We start from the raw sequence: 23,541 nt of genomic DNA on the forward strand, positions 1-23,541 counted from the left end.
GTAGCAGTGCTGAGCCTTGTCTGACCTTCATGCTCAGCTTGGGGTGGGCTGGGGCTCCCCTGTCTGTGCTTTAGGTTTGCAGGCCCGTCTGACAGCTGGTCCCTCTTCCTGTACTCCTGCTACCACCCACATCCCCACCTGAGCTTTCCTTGGGTAGCCCATGTCCCGCTGCACCCCATAGCCCTTAATCCAGCCTTATATGTTTGCCCTCAGCCCCCTGCAGCCATCCTGCTGTTCTGCTCCATCTGTCCCAGCACTCCTGCTTGGGACTCACACTCTGCTTTTGCCCACAGCAAGCAGACGAGAGCCTGAACTTTGAGGAGCAGATCCTGGAAGCTGCCAAATCCATTGCTGCAGCCACAAGTGCCCTGGTGAAGGCAGCCTCAGCAGCCCAGCGGGAATTAGTGGCCCAAGGAAAAGTAAGGCCGTAAGAGGGGAAGAAGAAAATGTAGAGAAGGGTTCTTCCTTCTTCTGGGGCTGCTTGTAACCCTCATGCCTGTGACAAGAGGTGTGCAAGGTGGTGACCCTTACTCCTCCCCTCCTTCATAGGTGGGTGCCATCCCAGCCAACGCAGTGGATGATGGACAGTGGTCCCAGGGTCTCATTTCAGCCGTGAGTATCAAGGTCATGCTCAGGGTTTGAGGGGGAAACTTTCCTCTTGACTCCTGCTGCAAACACAAGGATGCTCTGCCCTTTTGCTTGTCCTCAGTGGAAGAGGCAGTCATGCTTCTTCCTCCCTCTCCCACTTGCTGTGGAAGCTGGCTCTTTCTATCCGGTGCCCCACAGCGTCCCTGGAGCCGATCAGGGCTCCTTTACCTCCCCTGACAGCCTCTCTTGCCACAGGCACGCATGGTGGCTGCTGCCACCAACAACCTGTGTGAAGCCGCCAATGCCGCAGTGCAGGGCCATGCCAGTGAGGAGAAGCTCATCTCCTCTGCCAAGCAGGTGGCTGCTTCCACAGCCCAGCTCCTGGTGGCCTGCAAGGTGAAGGCTGACCATGACTCCGAGGCCATGAAGCGGCTCCAGGTGAGTCCTAGGCTTCCTCTTCAGCCCCTGTTGTTTGAAGGGTGGCTGGAAGTGGTATGAGGGCACGTGGATGCTTTCCGGGGCTCGTGCTCCCTGCCTGTATGCCATCAGTGGGAAGTTCATTGGAACACAGGCTCCAGGTTGCTTGGATTCCACTGCTAGCTGTGTGCCAGGCATGTGAGTGATGCTGGGCTGCTCAGCCTGGCAGCACTCAGGAATAATGACCTGGCACAGGAATACCTGAAATGGGTATACTTCCTCACTGGCATTCAAGAGGTTAATGTATGGTGGGGCATGTTCTGTAGCACCGTTAATCCTTAGAGGCCATGGCACACGACAGGTTAGTGCCCATGTGTTGGAGGGTTAACATGGGATCTCAGCACTAGGGCCAAGGGCTGGGGAGAGGCAGCAGGGCTGCCTCCTAGTCCCTGCCCTGCTGCTCAGAGAGGAGCCAGAGCCTGGTTGGGAGCAGAAGTGCCTGAAATGGTCATGAGCGGGTGACAAGGCAGCGAGCCATGTAAAGGAATCCCTGCCTGCAGCTCCCAGCACTCCTGGCTCCCAGCAATCCCTGCCTGCAGCTCCCAGCCAGTCCTGCCTGCTGCCCAGCCTGGGGCAGGAGTTCCTTCACACCCCTGGACAGCAGTCATCCTCTGGGGCTGTGACTCACACTGATGCTCTCCTCCTCCCTGCTGCAGGCTGCTGGAAATGCCGTGAAGAGGGCATCAGACAATCTGGTGAAGGCAGCACAGAAGGCAGCTGCCTTCCAGGACCATGATGAAACGGTGGTGGTGAAGGAGAAGATGGTCGGAGGAATTGCACAGGTGAGGAGTGAGGCTGCTCAGGGCAGGAGCAGCTCTAGGTGTTGCCACAACCTGTGTGTGCCAGTCTCAGAAGCTGGTGGGTGTTCTACCACCCACCAGCACAAGTCATGTCTTGAGAGCCTCACAAAATGCTGTGAGTTCACCTGTCTCACTGTATCATTGCAACGGGCCCCTGGCCGGGTGATAATTGGCATAGACTCCATGTATTACAGAAGGCTGATTAATATATCCTTATTAAGAAATCCATACTTTTATACTGTAGTTCGCTACAGGTGTACTTGAATGGTCCTTTAGTCCAAACACCATCACCACTGGCTAATTAAGAAACCACCCTCTGGTGAACAAATCTCCATAACACACTCCACATGTTCACAATATGAGGTGCAGCAAGTTAAGAATTTCCCATTCTTTTCTGTGATCTTCTCACAGACTTTTCCCAGAACAATGCCTGGGAAAGTCATGTTTCACTCTGTGGCCCAGAGAGCTGCTGCCACACCCCTGAGCAGCAGTTAAACAATGAGGCCTCACCTTATCCCACCACAAGTAGCATTGGGTACATGCTCCCAGGAGTGTAAAGCCGTGGCTTCTCCTTGGTGCAGACCCCACAGTATCCTTTGTGATGCAAGAAAAAGCAGAGCAGTGTGTAGAGGGTGAGATCTACCTAGTGTGGAGTGTCACAGTCCCAGTGCTGGCTCCCTGCAGCTGAGGCCCTCTACACAGCACATGGGGCAGAGCTCAGAAGCTGTGCTGTTCTGCTTTATGTCCAGAGTACCATGCTCCCACCCCAGGGACAAACAGTCCTCATGCCCAGTGAGGCAGTGGCTGTGATGGGAGGGAAGCAGCAGCCACAGAACGCAGCTCTAGGGTTGGCACTGCTGTGGCAGAGGCTCTGGCCATCCCTGTGGGAGGCGCTTGTCACCTTGGGGCTCTCTCCTGGCAGATTATCGCCGCCCAGGAGGAGATGCTGCGCAAGGAGCGGGAGCTGGAGGAGGCGCGGAAGAAGCTGGCAATGATCCGGCAGCAGCAGTACAAGTTCCTGCCCTCGGAGCTGCGGGACGAGGAGCAGAACTGAGCCTCACACCCCCTGCTCACCGCACAGACTGCTGCCTGCCCGCCTGCCCACCTGCCTGCTCCTATTTAAGACGACCCGCCACAAGCGAAGGGCTGTCTGGGCTAGACCAGAGCTCTGCCCGCACCCAGAGCAACAGGACTAACTCAGCTGCCCCTCCAAGCCGGTGCTGCACCAGCAACTCCGCTTCGCTGCTCAGCCCACTTTCCCATGCACACCCAAGGCACAATCAGAGCGCTCGGAGGGACTCGGTTGGGGTGGGAGCCGGGGCTGCACTGGCTCAGGGCTCACCCGCCAGCCCCGGGGTGCGGGCCCACAGAGCTCTCCACTGCAAGGGGATATTTACTTGTGCCTTCTTCCTTCCCTCTCGTGCCCCTTTTTTTCTCTTCTCCACGTGGGATGGGGACAGGCGGGTGGCTTGCCCTCTCCTGTGCAATGGCATGCAGGGAGCAGCCACCCCTCGCTGAGCTCTTGCGTGGAGCTGCCTTTCACCTCCAATGCCTTATTGCTGGCTGAATCTTCCTCTGCAGCTACCCTGGAAGGCCCTGAGTCCGCCCCATGAGTATCTTCTTCAGCCCAGGCCCCTCTGGGGCAGCAGGCAGCAGGGCTGGAAGCCACAGTGCCTCCACTCAGGATGGGGGATGATGTGATGAGTTCACCCCCAGAGCTGTTTTTTGCCTTCCTGCAGGGCTTCCCCCTGACTGCGGCCCCAGCCAGCTCTGCCTTCCTCCTCCTTCCCAAGTGCCTGCATTGTTTTCCAAGATCTGCAGTATTTTTGTAACTTTTCCATTTCTCTAGTATTGAGCCTGCAGCTTCCAAAGTTCATTTATTTCCCTGCCTGCTCATGCCCTGCACACTAACACCCAGCTCTCGCCGGGGTCCCGTAGCCCAGCATCCCACCCCTCCTCGGCTCTGGGACCCCCGTCCCTTCCCCTTTGCACTCGCTGAGGCTTCTCTCACCATTTTGATACTTTAAGCATCCCATATTAAAGATTGAAGGAAACCAGCTCCCCCCCAAGCCTCCGGGGTGGGGTGGGGGATGCCAGTGTCTCCTCAGAAAGACGCATTCATCAATAAAATCTGGTTTTCCTGCTTTCTTGCCAACTGGGTATCAATGGGCCTCTCCAGGAGAAGGGGAGGGCAGGGGGGCCTGAGCGCCTTCCCTCCCAGCAAAGGGAGGGGGGAGTGTACCACGGGTGCTTATACAGCATGGAAAATATTTGAGGCACGTCCAGCCCCAGGCACCCGGCAGGCCGGACCCCCGCTGCCAGCCATGTGCTGGCCTCGCAGGTGCTGCCGGGGGGCCACCACTGCAGGAGGGGATCTTGGGGATTTTGTTTCTTGGGGATTTGGGCTTCAGGGAAGGCAGGGGGGGTATTTGTGTCTGGAGCTCAGCTCCTGGCCCCATTCCTGCTACCAGCCAAATATACTCCTAGGTAGGGTGCAATAGGGTTGTAGGTGGGGTGACTCCCACCCCATAGTCACTGGTGGGCCATCAGTAGGGAAGCAACAGTCTGTTGTGGTGTGGGTCTGGGAATGCAGCCGGAGCCTTCCCGGCTGCCAGCATTGATCTCACGCCCCGAAATAGCCCCCCAGAGCCAACCTGTGCGGGCAGCAGCTGCCCCAGTGTGTCCCCACCTGTTCCCACCCTGTCACTCAGCAGGGATTTGGGGGGCCTAAGCAGTGGCAGGGCAGGCGAAGGTGATGTGGGGTGCAACAGGGACATTGCGGGGTGCAACAGGGGTACAAGCAGGTTGGCATGTGTCCTTTGCTTCTGGGGCTGTTCTGGTAGTGTAAGCTACAAACATCTGTGGCAAGGGCAGCATCCTGCAGTATCCCGGACAGCAACCCCTGTCCCCCTGTGGTCACGTCCCTGGGGGTGTGGAGGGGCTGTTTCTCCTAAGACACTTACCCCTGGCCAGGCTCCAGGGTGGATTTGTGGCTCTCACAGGCATCCCAGTCCTCCCAGCTGTCCCCTGACAATCTGCGCTGGCCTGACCCAGGCACTCACCCAGGTACCAACTTGGACATGGGGTCCTTCAGAGTGTCCAGCAAGGACAGTGAGCAGGCACAGTGTGGCAGCAGCTCTGGCCTCATCCTGGCATCCTGGGGACAAAAGAGCTCCAGCACCCCCTGTGCGGGACTGTAAGCATATCCACTTCTGTGTCCTCCAGCTTGGGTACAAGCAAGAGGTGGTGGCATAAATACCAGGGGAGGGACACGGGAGTGTGATTAACCACTGCCCCTCAATCTCACACACTGATCAAAGGGTTATTTTGGCAGGCAGGTTCAGGAAAGCACATACAGAGGTTAGGAGCTGGGATGACCCAGTCATAAGGTACCAGGCCACCGCAGGGATCAGCTAATTTGGAGGTTAGTGGGCAAACCACATCCCAACTTTTTGGGGAGCCCAGGGATGGGGCGACTGGGGATTGCACCTGGAAAGGTCCCATTAGTTGTCAGAACAAGCTTTTCCTTGGAAGTAAGGTCTGACCCTAGTGTGAAATATGGAGGGGATTGCCATCCTTGGAGACCTTAGCCCAGGATAAGCCTGGGCATGGGGCAGCAATGAGAGGGATATGCACCCACACCTCTCTGCACTCCCTTCTCCCACAGGTTACCACAGAGGTCAGGCTTAAGAGCTGAGTCATGGACCTTGGCTCCTGGATGATTCCAGCAGTGTCCATCAGACATGGCTATGATGCCTGGAGCAAAGAGAGCAGAGAGGGAGAACAGCATCCTTTGGGGGCACGTCTGAGGGCTGGCCTGGCTCCAGGGCAAGTCCCTTGCTGCTTGCACCATGCCCATCATTATATTTGCCCCATGCGCTGAGCACGTGAAGCTGCTCAAGCCCATGACGTTGCTCCAGGCTGAAACATCTCGCAGAAAAACAATTATTCTCTCCCAGGAATGATGGGAGATGAATCTTCCCCCTCCCCTCAGAAGCCACACGCTGGCAGTTACAGACTCTCCTTGTCCAAATATGTGCCTAATTTATCAGTACTAATAGCTTCTCTCCAGAGTCCAGCAGTGGCTCTTCTGCTTTCCCCATGGAGCCAGCAGCCTCTTGGTCCTTGACTGCTCCCACCCCTCCTATGCCCTCCACTATCCGGGCCTGAGGGCTCCTAAAAGGCACTTTCTCCAGCTGTCAAAAACTTTTTGTTCCTCTGTTCTTGGAGTACTGGTGCTGAGAAGTTGCGTCAAGCAAGGACTGGCTGCAGCCCAGGGGCAATGGGCTGGGGGAGCCTGCGCACCCCTCCTATCCCCATCCCATCCCAGCCTTCCACACATGCCACACGGCTCCCATGGCCCCTCCACCAGCAACTTCCAGCCGCCCCCCCGCCCCCCCGGACCAACAGCCCACCCTGCAGCTGGGAATGTGCCAGAAGCATTTACGATCGTTATTAAAGTACAGGTTATTTTTGGAGGAGCTGGGATTTGAAGGGTTTGCATTTTTTTGCCTGTGGAATACAGTTTATTTAGAGCAGAAAGATGAAGAGGGGCAGTGAGTTGCCCTGTGTCACTCTAAAGTGCCACTCTAGGGGCTGTGCATGTGCCAGGTGTCCTTGTGGGTGCCAGGGACAGTGGCACCAAGGTGCAAGACAGAAGGAAGGTGGGTGCCAAGAAGTCTGCACAGAGCTCTGGCCCTCCTGCCCCACCAGCAGCTGCTGGATGAGAAAGTCAGGGGCTCTGCTCACTTCTCTCCTGGGGGATTTTCCCCATCTGGGCAATGCCAGCCAAACATGTCCCTCAGTGCAATCACAGCCTGAGTGTGTCCCCTACAATTCAGTTCCAGCCCACTGGTGTTCCCAAGAGCTATGCCAGCCCTTGAGGTGTCCCCAAGCCAGCGCCAGCAAGCAGGGTCCCTCAGGTCCCAGGGTGCTGTGACAGGGCATGTGGTGTACCTAGGGCACTAGCATGAGGACTGCTCTAACTGGGGCCAGTGCCACCAGGGTTCCCGTACTTAGTGCCCCAGGATGTTCCCTGCCCGCTGCCATTGGGGTACCCCAGCACAGCGCTACGGAGTGTCCCTCATCCAGTACCACAGCGGTACCACCACAGCGTTGCCTTGGGGTATCCATCACCCTGTGCCACCAGGCTACCCATAACACGTTATCCGGGGGCGTCTCTTGCCCAGTACCACCGGATTGTCCCCAGCGTCGCGACCCGGGGCGTCCCTCGCCCTGTTCCCCGATGGGTGCCGGGCGCCAGGGCTGCGGCGATGACCGCCGGGGGGCTGCCCCCCCGTCCCGCTCGGTGCGAGGGCCGGTGGCGAGCCAGTCCCTAAAAGGTGCTGGCGGGCGGCGGGGGAGGTACCGGGGCAGCCCCCGCCCGGCACGGCCCCTCCCCAGCTTTTAGGCAGTTCGGCGGGGCGGGGAACGCAGTGCCGGTGCTCCCTCCGCTCCCGGTGCTCCCGCCGCTCCCGGTGCTCCGCGTTCCTCTGCCGCCCCGCGCCTCGCCGCCGACACACCGCCACCATGGAGGCCATCAAGAAGAAGATGCAGATGCTGAAATTGGACAAGGAGAATGCCATCGACCGCGCCGAGCAAGCGGAGGCTGATAAGAAGCAGGCGGAGGATCGCTGCAAGCAGGTGGGTCTTCCACGGGCTTCCCCGTGGCAGTACCTGGGTACCCTCCACTCTAGGGGTGTCCAGCCCCAGGACCCTGCTCTTCTGGGAGTCTAGCCTGGGGACCCCTCCACCCTAGGGTTGTCCCGTCCTGGAAATCCTGTCCCGCTGGGTGCCCAGCCCTGGGGATGCCATCCCACTGATCCTGGGGACACTGCACTCTCTAGGATCACGCAATCCCTGTACCGAGCTCCCCACACTGGTTCTCCAGCCTGGAGTCCCCTGTCCTGATGTCCTGGCCCAAGGACCTTGCCCCACTGGGTGTCCTGCTTGTGGATGCCAGCTCTAGGGATTGACAGCCCTTAAGACCTTCCCTCTCTGCGACCATGTCCCCAGGGACGTCACCCTATGTGGATCCAGGAACCCCATGTTCCCCAGGAACCAACACTTCAGTCTCTTTCCCTTGACCCCTTACGCTGGTCCCCCCATGTCTTATCTCAGTGGGATACCCCAGTTCCACCTCCCTGTCCCTGTGCCAGGGAGAGCCCAGGGGACTGCGTACTCCCACCACAACCACAGAGATGGAAACACAGATTGGTGTCCCCCAGAGCTGTATCCCCAAGTCAGGAGCTCTCCAGTCCCCTATACAGGGAAGGAGACCACTACCCCCTTACCTCCACCAGGCTCAGGGATCATGGGGGTCCAGGAGGCTGCTGTACACCAAGAGTCCCCCAAGGACCCGTAGACCCAAAGCTGTCAGAGGACATGTCCATGTCCATGTTTTCCTGCTGTGCCCCACACAGGCTGGGTGCCCTCAGGAGGAGAATGGGAGGACAGATCCTCTTCCAGCCTTGCAGACACTGCCATCCTCCCTGAACCCCACCCTTTGTCCTTTCCCCAGCTGGAGGAGGAACAGCAGGGCCTGCAGAAGAAGCTGAAGGGCACTGAGGATGAGGTGGAGAAGTACTCTGAGTCTGTCAAGGAGGCCCAGGAGAAGCTGGAGCAGGCGGAGAAGAAAGCTACAGATGTAAGTAGGAGTGCCAACAGCTCCTCCCCTGCACAGGCTCTGGACCTCGGGGGGGGTTAAAGGAAGAGGGGGCCCTTATATGGAAAGCATCCGAGGGAAGACTGTCAGGATCCCATTCCTTCGATGTTGACACTGAACCGGGCTGATGGGTCCTGTGTGGGGTGGGGGGGCAGGCCAGCTGTGGTGAGCAGTGCTGGTTGCTGGTCCTGTCTTGAACTTTGTGGGGTAGCCTACAGCCTGGCTCCCCAAAGCTAATGGGGACAAGTGTCCCAAGCTGTGTCACAAGTCCCCAGGCACACACCTCCTCAATGCTCTTAGGAAAAACTGTGGTGCTTGCTAAACTGTGGCAGATCAGAGAAACAGAAAAATCTCTTGCTGTGGTTAGCTGCTGAGTGCTGGCTGCAAGGAAGAATGCTTGGGGTGTATGGAAGGGGATTTAGGTGGATTTGGGGTCCAGTGGGCTACTTTGTACCCTGAGAAGGGCAAGGCCAGGAAGAGTTTTATTTAGTGCCATGACTGATGTTTCTCCTGGGAAATAGATCCCTCTGGGGAGATGTTAGGAAGGTGTTGAAATTGGCTTGTGCCTGGCCAGGATGAAGGGTGGAACAGCTGTGTGCAGCCACGGGGCCGCTTGGGAATGGGGTATAACGACCTGTGGTGCCACACAGGGTATTTGACACCCTATAAATAAATACTCCTTTTGATAGCCAGCCCCTCTTTGATGAAAACCAACCCTGGAAATTGGAGGAGAAGCTAAAGGAGAGCCGTCTGGACCACAGCCAGCAGGGCATGGCCAGGCTTTTCAGGATTGAGAACAAAAAATTCAATCCCAGCTGGTTTATGGAGCTAAATGGGGAAGATGTGTCAAATCTCTGAGGCTGCCGCCAAGGACAGGAGTGAGTGGACAAGGACGAGCAATGGCAACACCAGTCCTGTGGCAGCCCAGAGCCCCTGGGCAGCAGCCAGGGGTCTCCTCAGAGCTCTTTGCTGATCCTACAGATGACTCTCCTTTAAAACATTGAGAATCCTCTGGAAGGGCATGTTTAACCTAGCAGGGGGGCAGGCATGTCAAGCTGGGCAAGGTGGCTGCTGTGTGCAGTAGGGTTCACACTGATCTAATGGTTCTGTGCTGCTATGGGACAGGGCAAACTCACCATGGCTGAGAGTAGAGGTGATGTTCCCAGTGCAGGGCTCAGAGGAAGGGGCAAACAGAGGTACTGGGCAGATGTCAGCTGTGGGTGTGGAGTCGTTTGCTGCTGGCAGCAGGCTTTGCAATGCCATCCTGGGCAGAGAGGGTGTTTCCCTGACCTTGGTCCACAGCAATTTGGCAGATCTGTGGGCTTCAGCATGGAGAGTCCCATACCAAAAGATACAGTGGATGGGAGTCACTGGGAAAGGGCCAGAGCAGGAGCCATGGTGAAGGAGCCGTGTCAACCTGGAGGTTGGCGGCATCAGAGCTAGGGCTCCATCACCAGCACAGCCCTTCCAGGTCCATGCCAATGCCTGGACAGGCTGCGCCATGTGTAGGGCTGTGGGAGTCACCCCTCCGTGCCAGGGACCTTGAATGTGCTGACAGCTCTAAGTGCCCCCGGGCTGGTGTCACCTCCTCCCTGGTGCGAAGTGCAGCACAGCTCCTGCTTCCAGCAGGGGAAGCTCTGGGTGGACCCTCAGAGCACACTCACCCCAGGCACCCCCGTGTCCTCCCTGGCTGCCAGGACGGTGGGTGCCTGTGAGCACAGCGTGTCCCAATTCCTCAGACGGCTCAGGCTCATACCAGTGATCCAGGCAGCCTCCTGCTCTGGGCAAAAATGTCATTGCCTTAAAAGAATAAACACCCACCTCAGTATGGCCCTGCCCTGCTGCTGGCACTGGATGGTGGGGCAGGAAAGCCATGGGGACTGCACTTAAGAGAGCAAATACTTTGCCCCAGGCACTTGGAGAGGTGTCAGTGCACAGAGCAGGGGATGACTGACTCTTGATCAGCAACTCCACAGAGCTTCCCAGAAACTCTGCAAGCCCACTGAGGTCGTCATCGTAGAACCTCTTGTCACCAGGAGGGACAGCCCATGGTGCCCAGGTCAGGATGGGCAAGGGCTGCTGGAAACGGTGCAGCTAGGACAAGAGGCTTAGGCAAGAACAGCCCTCTCCACCGCCCCCACATCCCCAGCATTGGCCTGTCCCCAGCCACCCCGGAGGGGCCTTAGGGAAACTCTGCCGTTCCCAGGACATGATCCCAAAAGCTTCACCCGTGTTCCCGCCCCAGCTGCTTTCCCCAGCCAAGACTTTGCTCTTATTTGGCGATTCCCTGAGCTGGTGGGAGGGAACTGGACTCAGCTGGGAAGTGACTGCATCTCGGGGTGGGGCCACGGCAGGAGGCACCTAGACTGGCTACTAGGGGATAAGGATGGCTGCTCCCTAACCTGTGCCCCTTCTGCCTGCAGCTGGCTCGTCCCTGCCCCACTGCTGCCAGGAACCCTTGTTTCTGCTCTGGGCCTCCATGTCCTGGCTTGTGCATTACTGACATCCAGGCGTCGGACTGGGAAGGGGCAGGACTAGCTAGGCCCAGAGCCAAGCCCAAGGCTGTGTGCTTCCAGGGGACCCACAGTATCGCCTCTTCCACTGCCTCTTGGCAAGGGGACACGGATCTGCAGGGTGCAGATAGCAGTGGGGCTGAGTCACCCCCAGGACCCCTGGCCCTGGAGCTGATGCCAGCTGGTGAGGTCAGCTGGGAACTGGCATTCCTGGAGGCAGGTGTGAAGTACAGCCAGGGAGCTGTCAGTACATCTTAAGGGAGAATTGAGTGCCAGCAGCTCCAACTTCTTCTGATGGATCAAGACATGTGCCCCAGCCAGGACAGAGAGCCAGGAGCTAGAGCTTTGACCTCCCCCATAGGGCACAGTCGCCAAGGCAGGAGGTGCCAGGGTCTCCATGGGCCCCATGGGTCTCTGTGGGGCTGCAGGACAGGTCTTCACATCGGGGAGCAGATACCAAGGGACTGAACGGGATGGATGCTGGGCAGCTGGCTGCAGCCCAGGTACCCCGGAGGATGCCCAGGAGCAGGTTCTGCTCATGCCTGTTACTGACTTCCCATAACCCTCCTTAGCTCTGCAGCAATGGCTGGGGAGGGGAGCACTCAGGGAGTACACATGGGTACGTTGCTCCTGTGGCCATGGGAGCTCCACAGGACAGAATCCAGCGCTCACAGACTCCATGGACTGCTGGAAAATAACCTGGGCTTCTCTCCATTGCTCTGGGGGATTTCAGTGTGACTGTGCACCCCTGCCTGGGAGGCAGCATGCATCCTGGGCACAGAGAGAAGTGTGTGCCCTGCCTTGGGGCCACTGTGTGCCCTCTCTGGAGTACCATGTGCCCCTTCAGGGGACCATGCATCTGCCTGCGACCGTGCGTGTGACCCACGGTGGGGGGACACTGTGCCCTCTCCAGAAGCAACGGTGCATCTTGGCTTAGCGGGGATGTAGAGACAGTGACCAAAGCCTGGGGAGGACCACGCACCCTGCCCGGGGGCACCCTCTGTCCTCTGTTTGGGATGAGGGGCACTGTGCATCCCTCCCGGCATGGGAGCTCTCTCCTGCCGTGGGCGAGCACCGCATGCCTCGGCGGGAGAGCGGCGGAGCAGGTCGGCCGGAGGCAGCACAGCAGTAGCAGGAGCAGGAGCAGCAGGAGGAGGAGGAGGAGGAGGAGCAGGAAGGGATGGAGGCAGGGCGGGCGGCGGGAGCGGCCGCTGCCTGAGCGCTTCCTGCCCGAGCCGGGCGGATCCCACAAAGGGCTCGGGGCGGTGTGGCTTCCCCGCCGGCAGCCCCCGCCATGGCCAGCGCCAGCTCCATCGATGCCGTCAAGAAGAAGATCCAAAGCCTGCAGCAGGTGGCCGACGAGGCGGAGGAGCGCGCCGAGCACCTGCAGCGGGAGGCCGATGCCGAGCGGCAGGCCCGGGAGCGGGTAAGGGCCGCTGGAATGGGAAGAGGGAGGGTGGGGGGCACCCCGGCAGCTCCTCGGGATCCCCCACTGCCGGCATCGCTTCCGCTGGGCCGGCCCCGGCCCCCTGAGCTCCGGTAGCCGGGCTGGCTGCTGCCGGGGCGCAGGAGCGCCGGGAGGTTCCCGGGGAGCCGCGGGGAGCTGCCCCCAGCTGGCCAGAGCCCGGGGCAGGGAGCTCGGGGCAGTCCCTGCCTGCGGGCGGCCTCCGCCCGCCGCCTCCCTCCTCCGTCGGTCTGGCGAGAGAAGATGCTGCGTGCAGCGGAGCTCCCCAGGGCTTCCCGGCTGGCCGGGCGCTGGGAGCGGGCAGCGGCCAGCCCTGTCTTGGGATCGGATGCCTCCTGGGAACGGATCTCTTCCCTCGGAGGTCGGCGTGCACAGCTCAGAATCCCACGCCCAGGCTCTTGTCCGGCTTCCAGCGGACTCTGCCGTTCGGGCCGCAGAGCTTTAGCTCCAGTCTGTCCCTTCGTGGGGACAAGCCACCCCTTCACACTGCCTCAGGCCAAAATTTCCATTTTGGCAGCGGGATGGTGTGCCCAAGCTGCAGCTTTTTCCTGGTTTGTCTTTGTAGTTGTTGGAGCTTTCTGTTTTCTTCCTTTCTTTCTTTTTCCTATGTCCACTCATTCAACATTCTCACCATATCAGGAGCGGCAGAGCTGGGTGCGGTACCCGGGTTGTTGTCATTCGGGCTGTGTGCGGAGGAAATGGCCCCTTCCTGCAGCCTGAGATCGGGTTCCTTGGTCACTGGGAGCTGCCGGGAGAGCTCATGTTCCCAAGTGTCCATCCGGGCAGCTCTGACCCACTTTGGGGGTGATTCCCTGGGAAAAAAAAATCTACCGACGCAGTGAGGCTGATGCTGCAGGCATTGCCCTGAGGGCACCAGCTCCCATTCCCCATTGGGCTGTCTGGCCAGGGACAGGGTCTCTCTGTCTGTAGAAAGGGTGATCATGGGGCGGAGGCGCCTGTGGGGCATGCAGCTGTGGGGCTGGCAGCTGTCTCAAAGAGGTGCCGGCTGTGCCTGTCCCTACCCCGCCAACTCCCCACAGGGGATTGCTCAGTAGGGCCATGCAGGGTGGCAGCCCCTTGCTGCTCCCATAGTCCCTGTGCTTGGCTAGTATTCCCTGGGGCATTCCCAGTGCTGGAGCATGAGGCCGGCTGTGTCCAGGCACTGCAGCCAGCCAGTCTTGCTGCAGCCTGTGAATAAGCAGAAGCCTCTGTCTCCTGGGTTGGTGCATAGAGCTGTTCCTCACAGTGAGGTCTTACTGCCACCCATCCCTTGATATTCGGGGGTTTGTCTTCCTTGCATCCTCCTAGTGGGAAGCGGGGCTGAGAGCTGCTGAGGCAGCATTTCCTGACTGTGGCAATGGAGCAGGAGGCCTTTACCAAATGGAAAGAGTGCAAGGCCAGGCGTCAACAGGCTGGCAGAGGGCCAGGGCCACTGCTCCTGGCCAGTCCCAGCTCCCAGCCCTGTGCGTGGGGAGCCTGGGAAAGGGAGGGCTCTGGTCCTGCCAGCCTCATCTTGGCCAGGCGCCAGCCTGCCAAGGCCGACTCGCTCCACTGCCCCCGCGCTGTGCTGTGCATCAGCTGGGGGGGCTCCGTGCTTGGCTTCAGGCTGCCCTGTTGCACAGGGCCCTGGGGGTTCCTGCCGGAGAAGCTCCCGGCTCACTCCACCGCCTCTGTAAACAGGAAATCCACAAGCAGCTCCGATCTCCTTTTCGGGAGCGAAGCCGCACAGGGCATTCCTCCCCCTTTACTCACTGCTCTGCAAACCCCAAATACCATCCCCATGACGGCACGGCTGCCCCAGCAAACGTGCCCTGTCCCCCTCCAGGGCGGGAGCTGGAAGTGTGAGGACATGGTGGGGCTGCACATGGCAAGGCTGGGAGAAGCCAGCATCAAACAGCCACTAGGGATGGAGATAACCCTATAGAGAGGTGAGGGAATGCATGGTCAGGCATGCCATTCCAGTGAACATGGGCTTGTGGCACAGTGCCAAGGAGCGTTCTGGATGGTAAATAGGAGTAATCATTGAAAATGCTTTTTCCAGTATATGTATTTGACATGGGATGACTGAGGGGTTTCTGTTCCCCCAGGCTGAGGCTGAAGTGGCTTCCCTGAACCGCCGTATCCAGCTGGTAGAGGAGGAGCTGGACCGCGCCCAGGAGCGTCTGGCCACTGCCCTGCAGAAGCTGGAGGAAGCTGAGAAGGCAGCTGATGAGAGCGAGAGGTGGGATGGAAAGGGACAGTGGGACTGGTATTAGGTCACCATAAATTGCAGACAGCCCCCTTAGTTTTGCAGTGTGGTCCCTCTGAGGTGACCTTATTGGGGTTTCAGTTCACTTTCCTGCAGACTTCAAAGGGAGAGAGCAAAGCCACAATGCAAAGAAGTTCCCCAGATAGAGACACTCTTTTCCAGAGCATACAAAATATCCTGAAAATTTTTATCTGGTATTTATAAAAGTACCAGACTGTAAGCAAAGCCAAAGGACGATATGAGCATGTTTTTTTCCCCAGAGCAGCTTTAGATGCTCAAGGACAAAATAAGAGGAAGCCTCTGTGCTGGTAACTAAGGTCAGATCTGAGGACAAGACAGCCTCATTCAAAAAGACTTCCAGAGGGTGTATGTTGCCCCATCCTCAGGGCAAGTAGGTTTCCCAGACTGGAGCTGTGCAGGCAACGGCACGCAGGTTGTGTGGGAGCACCCAGCATGTCACAGTGTTCCTGGCAGTTATGTGAGCTCTTCCCTCCATTGTCAAAGATCAGTTTGAGCAACAGCATCTGAGTGAGAGGAGAAGAGTCTCCAGGAGCTCCTTCTGTGGGGGTTTGGTAAACCCCTGTTTGTGAGCATCACCCTGAATGAGAAAGGCTTTGCCACAGGATGTTTTCTGATATTTCCTAAGGGCTTCCAGCCTGTGAGGCTGTTTTTGTGGAGGTTGTGGCAGGCTCATCCTGGGCTGGACACCTTTTTCCCCCCAAACATGGGGCCAGAACCTGCCTGCTTGAGGGGTACCATAGCCATACCTCACTCTGGAACATTGCCCTGGGGCCAGCTCCACTGGAATTTTGCACAGGAACATTTTTGGGATACTGGTGATGTGATCCTACTGTGTGCCATCTTCCCCGAGCAATGTCCTGTGTCTCTGAAGCTAAAGGGTGGTGTGGTTAGGGTACAGGATGTGCAGATGGGCAGGCAGGATGTGCAGATGACACCTTGACCCACAAGCAGTAAAATCTCCTGGCATGGTCTTTCCTCAGAGGCATGAAGGTCATCGAAAACAGGGCCATGAAAGATGAAGAGAAGATGGAACTCCAGGAAATGCAGCTGAAGGAGGCGAAGCACATAGCAGAGGAGGCTGACCGCAAATACGAGGAGGTGTGTACCCCATTCCCCAGTCCTGACACCCTGGCAGCACCCAGAGCCATCTCTTTATAGCCCTGTGCCCCCAGCTGGGGCAGGCACAGGGCTAACATGAGTCACTTGCTGCCATCAACAGGTTGCTCGCAAGCTGGTCGTTCTTGAGGGAGAGCTGGAGCGCTCAGAGGAGAGGGCAGAGGTGGCGGAGAGGTGAGCAGGACTCCTGGTGGGCAGCATGCAGGGGTTCCACACAGCCCTTTTCTCAAATCCCTGGCAGACATGGGGATGGGGATGTCCATCCCTGGAAGTGGGGTCACGGGGTGGTCTTTGAGATTGTAGGTTGGGGGTAGGGGTGTGCCAACCCATTGGCATCATATCCTTGACCCTGTTCTCTGCTGTCCCCCTCCCGGGGTGCCCCTCTTCCACCCCAGCCGAGTGAGACAGTTGGAAGAAGAGCTGCGGACCATGGACCAGTCTCTCAAATCCCTCATTGCCTCAGAGGAAGAGGTACTGGGGCAGGGGCGCGGGGCGATGTGCAGCAGCCCCCTCTCTCTGTCGCTGTCTCTCGAACCATGCGAGCCACCTCTCTCCTTTCTGCACCACTGCCTCCAGCACCAGCCTCCCCTCGCCTCCCTCTCCATCAGGTGCAGGCTGGGCACGCTCCTCCATCCCTCCATTCCTGCTTCCCTGGCAAGGCCAGCGAGAGCTTGGCTGGTGGTGATGCACGAGGTATCCATACAAGGAAGCACAAGGAACGGATGAACAGATGCGTCCTGGCAGCTCCTGCTCACAGTGGCTCTGCTCCTGGTCCACCTGCACTGAGTTTTCTCCTTTCTCAACTTGTTTTCTCTCTTTCTTTCCTGCTTCCCCGTGCCTGTTCTTTCTGCTCCTGCCTCTCTCCTGCCCTCTGGCCCCACTCCCCCCCTCCTGCCGGCCCTGCTTGGGATGTAGTAAATGTGGTGACCTAGAGGAGGAGCTGAAAATTGTCACCAACAACTTGAAGTCCCTGGAGGCCCAGGCTGACAAGGTAGGACCCAGGGAGGCTGCTAGGGTTGGGGAGAATGCTTGGGGTCTGGAAATGCTGCGGTCTCCTGCTGGGGTGAAGGACAGCTGGAAGCATGCCTTGGGACTCACAGGTGCTTTTCTCTGTCTCTGCAGTATTCCACCAAGGAGGATAAGTATGAGGAGGAAATCAAGCTTCTAGGGGAAAAGCTGAAGGAGGTAAGAGTTGTAGGGCTGCCACAGAATCAGTGCTTGGCATCCTGAATGGGTTTTGGCCCCGTTATGCCTATGTCCTCTCACGGTTTCCTAAATTGCAACGCAGCATCATAGCAGGTACCTGAGTCTGGGATGACTTTCATTAGTCTGTTCTGATTTAGGGTGTGAGGCCTCAGGGAGCCTTAGTCACTTCTTGTCCCTTGCCTTTCCAATGGGAGGGCTTCTGGAGAAGGGTACTAGAGATGCAAGTGGGGCAGATTTGGAGTGCAGTGCAGCCTGCACCACCTGTTGTGTCCTGCAGCTCACCCTTTCCCCGCTGTGCTTCCCACAGGCTGAGACCCGGGCGGAGTTTGCCGAGAGGTCTGTGGCGAAGCTGGAGAAAACCATTGATGACCTAGAAGGTAAAATGTCCCTGCCAGCCCCATGTCCTTCTTTCCTGGGGTGGCACTGGACACACCATGCCCCTGGTGGGGCTGGATAGTGCTTGGCCAGAGGGAGGGATGGTCAGGATTTCTGGGAGCAGAATGGCTGGATGCTGCGGCATCTGGTGTGGGAGCACAGAGCTCCTGGGGTCTGGGCCCTGCCCTCGGGTAGGCAATAGGGTCACATCCATGCTGCCTGTGCCCACACACCCCTGCTGCCCTCAGCCCGCTGCTCACAGCCACTCTTTCTCTCCACCTTGTGTCCTCCACTCAATTCCACCATCTGCTCCCTGCCTGCCTTCACCTGCAGATGAAGTGTATGCGCAGAAGATGAAGTACAAAGCCATCAGCGAGGAGCTGGACAATGCACTTAATGACATCACCTCCCTCTGAGCCCCACGCTGGGCACCAGCACTGCACCTGCTCCCTGCCTGTCTCTCCCCAGCTCGGCTGTTTGCCTGCCTGGCCATCCCACCTCTCTCCCTACCCTCTCTATCCTCCTCTGTCCTACCTAGCCTGTGCCTGTCCATCAGCTCCTTTGGGACAGGAGCTGACCCAGGGTGTTCCCGCTGTACCCCTCTTTGGGGAGACAAGGTGTAGGTGCTTAGAGCTGTTTGTTCAGGGCAGGAGAGCAGCCCCACATACTGACTGGACAGTGTAGTTGTAGGCCCATGCCACAGCATTGCCCTGGGGATCAGGACTGTGCCCAGAAGCCCTTTGTTCCAGCAGCTCCCTCCTTGGCTCCCCAGCAGCAGAAGCACTGGGGACCCTGCAGCTCCAGGGTTGGGGGGCCATTTCCCCCCCCATATACTTCTAGCAAAGTCCCCTGGTGCTGCTTGCTGGCCCCAGCATGGGGATGACCTGCATTGGGGAAGCGGCACCTCCACTGCCAAAGCTCAGGCCTGGGGGATAGAGGGTTGGATCCAACTGTGCAGACACCTTGTTCCCCGGCAGGCAGGCAACCCTCACTCCTCCCTCACCCTTCTGTCCTTTGCACATTGCTCTTCAGTTTGCATCTCATGACTTTTCTTTTGTGTTCTGTCCCTCTGGGTTAATGAGTTGATATCAATAAAATGTTAACATTGGTTTCTCCTTTGTTTTCTTCATGCCACTCTATCCCTCATCTCCTGCCTGTCTCATGTGGGTGCTGTCAGCAGTGTGGTAGGAGGTGGTTGCAGGCAGCTCACAGCCACAGGCCCCCCAGGCTGACTACGGCTGAGACCCAAAAGGCTCCCGTGCTGCCAGGCTGAGTGGGACGGGGCTATTGTGCTGACCCCAGCCACCCCCTGACTCTCGTACACAGCTTTCCCCATCTCATGCCATCTTCTCCATGAGTCTTTTGGCATGAAATGTCAGGTTTAGACCTGGTGCTGTCCATTCCCTGTCTCTACTCTCAGACATTGCCTACAAGCAGCAATCTCATCCCTGTCATAGCTCCTGCATCACCTTCTCTTGGTGAAAAGGCTGGTGCTGCCCTTCAGTAGTGATCTTTTGTGATCTCTAAATGGGTCATGATCCACCTCCTCCTTCCTCAACACCCTACCCTGTCCCAGAACCCAGTTTCCAAATTGATGGAACTACAGCCTTGTCCCTGCACAAAGACTGGCTGCCTCCTGCCAGTCCAGCTGTATTCCACCACTGGCTGGGTGGCTTGTGGTGTTTCCAGCGAACGCTTTCAGAAATGCTATCTCTTTTCACTAACTCACTTTTTTCTCTCTCTTTCCTGTGCTGCGTTGATGTCTCCATTTTCTCTAGAACGCTCTCAGCAGGAGGCCGAGAAAAACCGTGTTCTCACTAACGAGCTGCGGGTCATCCTTACTGAACTTAACAACTGAGCTGCCCAGAGCTCCTGGCCCTGGCCCAGCCTCCCTGCCCCATTTTGGCCAGGCTGGCTTCAGGCTGGGAGCCCCTCCCCACTGGGGTGAGGCAGGGTGTGAAGCCTTGCCTTATTCTCATAGGGGTAACTACCCTAATTGGGCAGGACAGGGCTCCCCTCTGGAGTTGATCAGTTTTTGTGGGAGAGATATGAAGGGTTTTGGGATGTCCTGGGCATGCCCATGTAGTGATGGCTGTCCTCTGGCATCATCCTGGCTCTGCTGGGGAGGGTGTAGTGGTTTGTATTGCTGCCTTCCTTCCCTTGTCCTGGGAGTCAGTGGGCAGCCTCTTCCTCCTCACTCTGGTCACCCCAAATTGTGTAGGATGGATCCCCTTAGAAAGAGGTCCTTGGAGGGTGCTGGGAAGGCTGGGAAAAGAGCTGGGGATCCAGCAGCACCTGCTACCTGCTGCCCCAAACTAGGGACAGGGAAGAGGCTAGCAAGGGCACACTGGGAGATGGGGCTGAGTGGACAGCAGTCTTTTTCCATCCCCATCTCTGGGGGAAGCAAGATGCCATTTGGAAGTGAGCACCAGAGGGAGGCTGCCTTGGCAGAGGGCTGCCTGGCAGAGCTTATCCTTGCAGCCTTGTTAGCTCTGCTCCTTATCTCTCTATTGCCCTCTGCCCACTCTCCTGGGCTGTTAATGGGCTGCTTTCTCACTTCTTTTCTTCACGAAGCACTGCTGGGTCATGCAGCAGGCATTGGTTCTCTGCTTCTGCTGGCCAAGGGTTTGTGCACGTGCCTGCAGCTGGCCAGTGGTGATGCCCCAGTGTCTGGCCAAATAATGGTACTCACCAGTGGCACCTGTGCTGCAGAGTGCTCAGCCATGGGCAACGGGGCAGCCTGGGAAGATGGAAATGCTGAAGAGTGGTAACTGCCTGTTCCAGTGACCAGCCTGACTGGCCTGGCTTCCCTGGCAGATCCCAGAGTGGCTGGACTCATCCCTGCCAGAAATGGGGCTACCTGTGTGGACTATGCTCCACAGGGGATGCCCCGTTTGACTGGGGGCTGTTGCTGTACTGAAATGTCCATCTTTGTGTGTGTGTGTATGTGTGCGTGTGTGTGTGTGTGTGTGTGTGTGTGTGTGTGTGCTTGTGTGATGTGTGTGGGTCCTACTGCACCTGGGTACATTTGGGTTGTGTCTGTGTGCGTGGCTGGGTGTCCCTTGTATTCACAGAGAGCCTGGCCAGTGCCAAAGAGGAGAACGTGGGGATACACCAGGTCCTGGACCAGACCTTACTGGAGCTGAACAACCTCTGAGCTGCCCTCGCAAGCCCCTATCCCTTTTCCCTACCCAACACATGCACCCCACTGGCATGCTCAGGATGCAGTCATCAGCTGAACTGCATCTTGGCCAAACCCACACCTCCATTGAGAAGGGAAGCTCAGCAGCCTTGCACTGTTGCTCAAGGGGATCTTGTTTGTGCACAGCCTAACTGGCTCTGTCCTGTCTTTATGTCCAAATATTAAAGCAGTTTGACAAGATGGATGGCTGTGTTTGGTCCTTTGGGGTAGGTACAGGGAGAGGAGGTGTAGATCTCCTTCCCCAGTTCATGCATGGAGGGTCTTCTGCAGGACCTCTGTGGCTGTGGTGGACTGGGAATGGTAACCACATGGTTTGGACTGTGTTCCCTTATCTCCATCACTTCCTTGGAACATAGAGGAAACCTCCAGGTCTCAAGCTCAAACTCACCATCCTCTTCAAGTACACAGTGATAAACCATGTCACTGGGGTGTCCCCTTCCACAGTCTGCATGCTACTGGCTTGGCAGCTGGGGAAGCCACACAATGTTCTTGACGTCTCCATGGAGGGTTCATGTTCATGACAATGAGGAAACACACCAAGCACATGATCATGCATGCACACATTAGTAGTTGTCAGGGTCTTCTCCAGGTATGGGATTACCTGCTCACCCTTTGTACTAGTTGTAATTTCTTTTGCCAGTGACTGAATGCCTGCCTAAGGGACAGCTGTAGACGCTAGCAAATATTATTGCAGCAGACAAAGTGTTCAGGAAGTTTCTTCCTGGCTTGCTGTATTTTCTCCAACACAAATTGAAGAGCAGCTGGAAGTGTATCATTGCTGTTACCAAATTGGGCTGGGTTTCCTGGGGATGCTCAAAGCCATTATCTAGTCCTGCCCTTCACTTCGGGCCTCTCCATGATGTGGACCCAGCCCTGTTGTCCCTTGCTACCCAGCGGATATCCCTCTAAAAGCACATCCACATACTGCCAGGAAACACAATTCATGCTGACCCCTTGTCGAGCCAGACCCAGCAAGAGCCTGACAGGGACAGCTTTTGTTATCTGCTTTCCTTTATTTGCTGTGCCTCTCGGGTCAGGAAAGGAGGGTGTTGAGATTGCATCTCTTTCCTGCCCAGGTGCTGCTGGCCTCCCGCCCTCTCCATGGCCCAGAAATTCTGTTTTGTGATTCTAAGGCCTTCTACAGCAGGGAAAAAAAGCTCCCTGTGCATGGAGTGCTCAGCTTCAGTTCATCTTCCCAAGGTTGCAAAGTCTGCTGTGAGCTGCAGCCTCCCACCCTCGGCCTGGAGGAGCTGGAGGGGAGGACAGTACAGGATATCTTGGGCTGCTGAGCTGTTCCTGTGCAAGGGCTGGAGCTCCTCCTTGGGCCCGCCTTCCTCTTCTGCAGTGCATCAGCTGAGCCATTCTCTGTCGCGGTGAGGGAAGTCTTGGGACACTCAATGTGAGAATCAGCAAGCTCCACATTTATTGATAAGTACCAAATATTTATACACAACAAGTAATAAACTCATGCATATTCTGTAAGCTTAAGCAATCTATTGGTTGTACTACAATATCAGCTCTTCCTCATTCTTGAGAACTTACATTTCTGTTTCTCACATTTCATCCTCATTACTGTTATCCTACTAAAGCTACGCTCAAGAACACAATGTTTTTGCAGGTGCAAAGAACTCAGCTGGGTTCGATACTTTCCCAGTCCTTGGTCAGCTAACAAGAGAATGTCAACGTGATCTCTACCCTATAACCATTCCTCCACAATTCCCCTGTTTTCTTTTTGCACAAGCAAGGTTTGATTAAATGCAGCAGATATCATCATTTGCACCATATTTTGCAAACATATACAAAAGCAAGGCAAAACTAACACTACTAACAAAGCTATACTGCCTACTATAATACCAGCCTTAGCAATAGTGCGTAGCCATAATCCTAGGCCTAAATATTTGAGCCATCCATCAACACCAAGGCCCTTCTCAATTTAACGCAGGCAGGGTAAAGGCAAAGCCTTGCTTATCTGCCTCATACAAGGCGATGGTGAAGAAGCAGTCTTTTAGATCAATAATGAGGAGGGACCATCCTTCAGGGAGCATTGCAGCTTTAGGCAGTCTGGGCTGCAGGGCTCCCATAGTATGCATCTGATCATTGATGACACGTAAACCATGCAGGAGCCAGATTTCCTTTTGATCACAAAAATAGGAGAATTCCAAGGACTAACAAATAGCCGAAGATGTCCTTGGTCAAACTGCTCCTGTACTAGCTTGTGTGCTTGAATGAGACTTTCCCTTTTAAAGGCCATTGCTCAACTCATTTTTCTAATTAAAACCAACTTTCCCCTTTTAAAGGCCATTGCCAAACCCATCTTCTGTTTTCCATCGAAGTGGCATCGGGAAAGTCCATGCAATGGCCGACCCTATAAAGGGAGATCTGTGGTAAGGACCATTCCCAATTGTGCCAACATGTCGCGGCCCAGCAAAGCGTGGACACCCTCAGGGAGTGGTATTACAGAAACTGCACAGGTGACAGTCTTTCCTTCTATAAGAATTTTCAGCAGAGGGGTTTTTCGTGCAAGTGTGAGTCCTCCTACTCCTGCCACTGTAGCATCTGCTGCATGGGTGGGCCACTGAGGTGGCCATTTCTCTGTCCCTATGATGCTGACGTCTGTGCCGGTGTCTAGGAGTGCAACCAGAGTGATGGTGTGACCTCGATACTGAACGTCAATATGTTTTTTAGGACGATGCTTTAACTCCACTGTTAACAATGCCATTGTTCCTGTAGAGCCAAAACTACCCTCACCACGTTGCTGCTCACCCAGTGGTAAAGTTCCTCCGGTTAATTGAGGCAAAGGAATCAATTGGGCAATTAGTGATCCAGCCGGAATGAACAAAGGGAATAACGTTTGTGCCATTATTTG

At 56.7% G+C, this 23,541-nt stretch overlaps 2 protein-coding genes across 9 annotated transcripts in view; both read left to right on the top strand.

Annotated features, from left to right (window-relative positions):
• The window catches only part of TLN1 (talin 1), a 35,049-nt gene extending 31,039 nt beyond the window's left edge, over positions 1-4,010 (top strand). The window contains exons 53-57 of the mRNA XM_084225490.1: positions 294-419; positions 550-612; positions 844-1,026; positions 1,722-1,847; positions 2,788-4,010. Of these exons, the coding sequence (XP_084081616.1) occupies positions 294-419; positions 550-612; positions 844-1,026; positions 1,722-1,847; positions 2,788-2,919 (630 nt within the window). The 3' untranslated portion in view covers positions 2,920-4,010. The remainder of the gene's footprint in view (positions 1-293; positions 420-549; positions 613-843; positions 1,027-1,721; positions 1,848-2,787) is intronic.
• A 3,300-nt stretch (positions 4,011-7,310) lies between these two features.
• TPM2 (tropomyosin 2) lies at positions 7,311-20,855 on the top strand. Of its 8 annotated transcripts, none has more exons than XM_084225491.1 (9): positions 7,311-7,508; positions 8,386-8,511; positions 14,595-14,728; positions 15,757-15,874; positions 15,996-16,066; positions 16,288-16,363; positions 17,015-17,077; positions 17,406-17,475; positions 20,548-20,855. In XM_084225491.1, exons 1-9 carry the CDS (start codon positions 7,395-7,397, stop codon positions 20,628-20,630), a joined length of 855 nt encoding a protein of 284 aa, XP_084081617.1. In that variant the 5' UTR covers positions 7,311-7,394; the 3' UTR covers positions 20,631-20,855. The 8 variants fall into 8 exon arrangements, with proteins under 8 accessions (XP_084081617.1, XP_084081619.1, XP_084081618.1 ...); XM_084225493.1 differs by lacking the exon at positions 16,288-16,363 and adding an exon at positions 16,808-16,883; XM_084225492.1 differs by lacking the exon at positions 20,548-20,855 and adding an exon at positions 17,807-20,522.
• The last annotated feature ends 2,686 nt before the right edge of the window (positions 20,856-23,541 follow it).

Source organism: Fringilla coelebs (genome assembly GCF_963513975.1).
Source record: "Fringilla coelebs genome assembly, chromosome: Z".
In the NCBI taxonomy this organism is placed as follows: domain Eukaryota; kingdom Metazoa; phylum Chordata; class Aves; order Passeriformes; family Fringillidae; genus Fringilla; species Fringilla coelebs.

Coding starts and splice junctions, on each gene's coding strand:
- TPM2 (XM_084225491.1), top strand. CDS start 7,395: ATGGAGGCCATCAAGAAGAAGATGCAGATGCTGAAATTGGACAAGGAG. Junction 15,875..15,995: donor CTGACCGCAAATACGAGGAG/GTGTGTACCCCA, acceptor TGCCATCAACAG/GTTGCTCGCAAGCTGGTCGT. Junction 16,067..16,287: donor AGGGCAGAGGTGGCGGAGAG/GTGAGCAGGACT, acceptor CTTCCACCCCAG/CCGAGTGAGACAGTTGGAAG.